The following is a 4,532-nucleotide window of genomic DNA, read 5'->3' on the forward strand; positions in this document are numbered from 1 at the left end:
GGCCTGTACTAACTAGGTGTCAATAGCAGCCCTTCCCCCCGTGTTACAACCAGGAATATCTCCAACCATCGTCACATGTCCTCTTGGAGGGCAAAAGTGCCCCTGGTTGAAACCACTGATTGAGTTAGGTAGATGATATGAATTTCATCAGAAACAAACTTGCTTTTCATCATTATAGGACTCATCTCCAATAAGCCTGCCTCCATATAACCCATCTAAATTAGGACACTCTCCTTACCTGACACCACCCACACATACACATGTATACCTTTCATTAAATATCATAGTAAATTTCGAAGTACAGATGCCTTGGCTCCCTGAAGACTCTTTCAAGGAATCTGTGGGGGTTAAAACTGTTTTCATATCAATACTAACACATTATTTGCCTTTTTCTACTATATTTCCATTTGCACTGATGGTGCTGACTCCTTAGCTTGAGTCGAGGCAGTGACACCAAACTGTATTAGCTGTCATCGTAGACTTTATCACCATGCACTTGGTTAAAAAGAAAAACAAGAAAGGAAGAAATGTCGAGGGTGGTTCTGAAAGATGAATGGGGCTGAGGTGGAAATGGAGCGGGGGAGACAAGACAAAGGCATTAAAAACAGTATGGCCGATTATCTGCTTCAGCTGCTTTCAATGAACGGAGGAGGTAAGCCAAGACGCTAGCGTATACAGAGTAAGGAAGGGGGGTTGGAGTTCATCTAGAGAAGCAGAGGTCAGGTCACACAGGGTCTTGGTGCCACTCGAGGAGTCTGCACTGAAGGTTTCAAGCAAGGGAGCTATTTTAGAAATAAGAAAGGTCATGAGGTCCATGAGAAAGGTCATGAGGCGCCTTGTCAAGTAGGAATGGGAATCTGAGTCGACTCCCAAGCCCCTGAGGAAGCAGGGCGCATGCAACTTAAGATGATGTTTCAGAGAAGACGGGGGAGACGAGCCTGGGATCAAAGTCACGTTTTGGACGGTAGTGACCGGGCAGAGGAAGATACACGTCATGGACGCTGGGCACAGAGAAAGACAACGAGGAGAGGTATCTCCCCAGGGAGACTACTGGTGGGAACACCAATTTCAGCAATCAGATAAACCAATGTAAACAATGACAAAAACAAAATTTAAATGAACTTGAAAACTGCAAATGAAAAATTGAGAAAAAAGAAATGTTTGTCTGTCTGACATTTACTCCTAATCAAAAGACTAAAGATATAAAATACTGCCAAATACATACCTTTTCTGCCTTTTTGTCAGAAATGTCTTGCTTTTCCAGAACGGCCATGCTCTCCTTCAGGTTTTTCACAATGTCTGCTGGAGATTTGTGAGACTTCCCAAATGGGAACGGCATGGCGGCAGCGACAGACGCCTTCGCTGCGCTCTGCCTGCTTCACCTGGGGACAAGGCACAAGGTATGAGTGAGAAAAAGTGGGATCAGTAGAAGATGTACTTTCTAAATCCTAATCTGGGAAGAAAACCAGTGACTTTCAAAACCAGTAGGAACTGGAAAACCCACCAGTACATGTGAGAAATAATACTGGGAGATCTTAGAATTGTAGAACATTTTGTATTTAATTAACATTTTGTATAAAATTTTTTTGATCGCCGGCTCTTCCAACACCCCATCTGAGGAGGAACATGCCGGTGCTGACAGTGCAGGTGAGGGCAGCTGTCACTCACAGGGCAACTAGTTCGGCCAGGCCGATGCTGAGCGCTACGTGGTAAAAGCGGCTCAAGTCTGTCTTGATCCAAAATGTCCTTAATCAATACGCTATTCCCCCAATTAATAGATATCTCTATTTTATAACTGAGGAAACTGAGGCAAAAAGTTAGGTAAGGAACTTAGCCAAACAGCACTAGCAATAGGCCAATATGTCTGCGTCTCTCCAGACGCTTCTCTCCCAGTGTTCATGCAGTTCCCCCGAAGCACCACCGGGGGCGCACGCCCCCAGGTACAGCACCCTCGTCCTCAGGCAGTCAGGGGTCTCCGGGCTGGAGACTCTAGAACCTCGGACAGGGCCTCGGACACATCTCCCACCAGACCCTCAAATCCTGAAAGTGCCTGTTTCACGATGTACTCCTTCTACCCTGGCTATCAACTATCTCCTACAAAAGAACTCGCTGGATGAAAAGCTGCAGATATTGAACTCCTGGGAGTTCTTAATTTTTTTGTGGGTAGCAGAAAGCATAATATTACATCATGCAAAAGGAGACATCAACTATTCTAATAAGTCACCATGAAAAAACGTTAGCAAGACAAACAACCCAAGTAACCTGGAGAACATATCAGAAGTTACAATTTCTTTCACCAAATAAACTGAGTTATACTCATAGGCATTAAATCTCATATAAGATATCAAAAGATAACACTTTTGAGAAGAACTTTACGGATCACTTAGGTCAGTGGTTTTCAAACTGTGAGTTTCAAACTTCTACGTTTAACTGCCCCTGGCAGCCACCCCAACCTCCAGCACTGCAGAGAGAGGTAGATCTCGGATACCTCAACCCCACCTGTCTCCCTCATGTCGACCACAGAACACCTCCACTGCATTATAATACTTCCCCTGAACTTCACCTAAGACTTCACTTGAAGAAAGTATCTGAATGTTTTTCTCTAGAGTTTGAGATACAGTGACCTACATATCTGCTTACGAATAAATATTTGGGGGAAAAAAAGCATGCAAATAATGCTAATGTTAAGCCCACAATTCAATCATGAACAGGTGTGTCATTCTGTGACAGGTTTGATGTGGTCTGTTCTGAGTACTCTCTCTACCTGAACGTCATCTGTCTAGCTCACTGCTGTCAATCCTTGACTTGTAAATCCTTCACTGATCAAATTAAAACGACATCTTCATCAGCCACCGGGAAATGTCCTCAAATATAGGTTCTTAAAATTCAAAGACGCATACATTTACTTCTGAATATCTTTTCTACAACAAGAAGTTTGGGTCATTTTAGGTGAGTTACTCCCATATGGCTGTTGCATCCTCTCTCTGATTACCTGGCTAGATGGAACGCAAATTCTGGATCATTCTTTTCTATTATTTTTTTCTTTTTTTCTTTTTTTTTTTTTTTGAGGGGGATGAAGGTCAACTCAGGTTGCTTCTCCATAAACATAGTGGATTCACACAATAAACTTATCTTTCCTATTTGTACTCTGCAAATAATAGCAGTGGTGCCACGAGTCGATGCTGGGTCGAGGGTGGGAACGTTTAACAGTATTTTGCAGGAAGTGTTATGGTGCTATGCAACAGAGATATTTTCAGCTCTGGCTCAATGGTGGAAGAAGTGACTTAACAGGACAAAGAGAGTTTTAAAAAGTCCTACCACACACCAAATACTGGTCATAGCAGAAAGAATACAGCTGCTAAAGAGAACACAGATAAAATGCTTCTGTGAGGGAAAGGGGTGGCGTGACACAATCATTCCTCGTAATCGGTACACCAGGCAGCCAAGATTTGGCCGAATGTATCAACTAGTAAGACTGTACTTTGAGGAAATATAGTAAGTAACAAATACCAAAAACAAGAAGTGGACAGTCCTCAGCAGGGTCCAGTCACAGTGGTGAAGCCATTCATACATGCTCGCATTGTCTCTCTCCCCTCCCCCACCCCTCCCTTTCCTCCTCTCTCTCACACACACACTTACACGCTTTACATATTCTTCTGATTTGTTGTTTTTAAAATAGTTAATGTATAATTAAGTGAAAGAATAAATAAGAACTATATAACTAGCATAAAACTTATAAAGAACTATTTAGTTCTTAAAGCATGAGTGTAATAATTATAATCATTTTATTTCTTTCACTTACATCCTCAAATTCACCAATTCTTACAACACGACTATCTAAGATTTCGGGGGTGGGGGGGATGCAAAGACAGGGAAATAACATCCCTTAAAACTTCTGCCTTAAAACTTGTTTCTTACATCTAAGATTGCTAAGTAATAAGATCAAAATATCTTATACTCATGTTGTATGCCAGTCTGTGATCCAACTTCTTAAATAGCTAATGAAAACATAGAAAAATTTAAAATTAATCAATGGCTCCTAAGTGATAACCAAGTAGGTAGACAATACATGTGCCAGAACATAGCTGAAAGGATAAGAGTAATGTTCTAAGATATAAAGTTCTTAATAAACACATTACGTTAATATGCATAGAGCTACTGAGTATTCACTGTTACTGAATTTACAAGTGTAACAAAGAAAACATGAGCAGCTATGGAGGTGAACGTTATGAGTAATATGGTGAAATCATGGATGTGCCATACAAGAATGCTCATTAAAGATGTGCAGAAAGATACCTAAACAATCAATCAAAAGAGCTGGAAGGTGGTACTTCTGGGAAGCAGGAAAAGTGTAGGGACTACTATCTTTTCTTACCAGACCTTTTCATCTCCAATTATATACATGTATAATTCTGACAAACGTAAAAATTAAGTTTAAAGAAATCGATGAATATAAAACAATCTACCCTTAATACATAAAAAAATACTTTCCATAAGACATTTGAATGGAAGGCTAAAGGCCAGAGAAAAGT

General features: G+C 41.0%; 1 protein-coding gene across 2 annotated transcripts in view; it reads right to left on the reverse strand.

Moving 5' to 3' along the window:
* Positions 1 to 4,532, reverse strand: part of CAB39 (calcium binding protein 39) — a 77,387-nt gene that overhangs the window by 44,831 nt on the left and 28,024 nt on the right. Inside the window, exon 1 of one of the 2 annotated variants that reach the window (XM_025043217.1) lies at positions 1,226 to 1,376. In XM_025043217.1, coding sequence (XP_024898985.1) covers positions 1,226 to 1,339 — 114 coding nt within the window. In that variant the 5' untranslated portion in view covers positions 1,340 to 1,376. Of the gene's footprint in view, positions 1 to 1,225; positions 1,383 to 4,532 lie in introns of those variants that run through there. The other variant, XM_006906645.3, reaches the window with a different exon arrangement.

The sequence above is a fragment of the Pteropus alecto genome, unplaced genomic scaffold (genome assembly GCF_000325575.1).
Source record: "Pteropus alecto unplaced genomic scaffold, ASM32557v1 scaffold110, whole genome shotgun sequence".
NCBI lineage: Eukaryota > Metazoa > Chordata > Mammalia > Chiroptera > Pteropodidae > Pteropus > Pteropus alecto.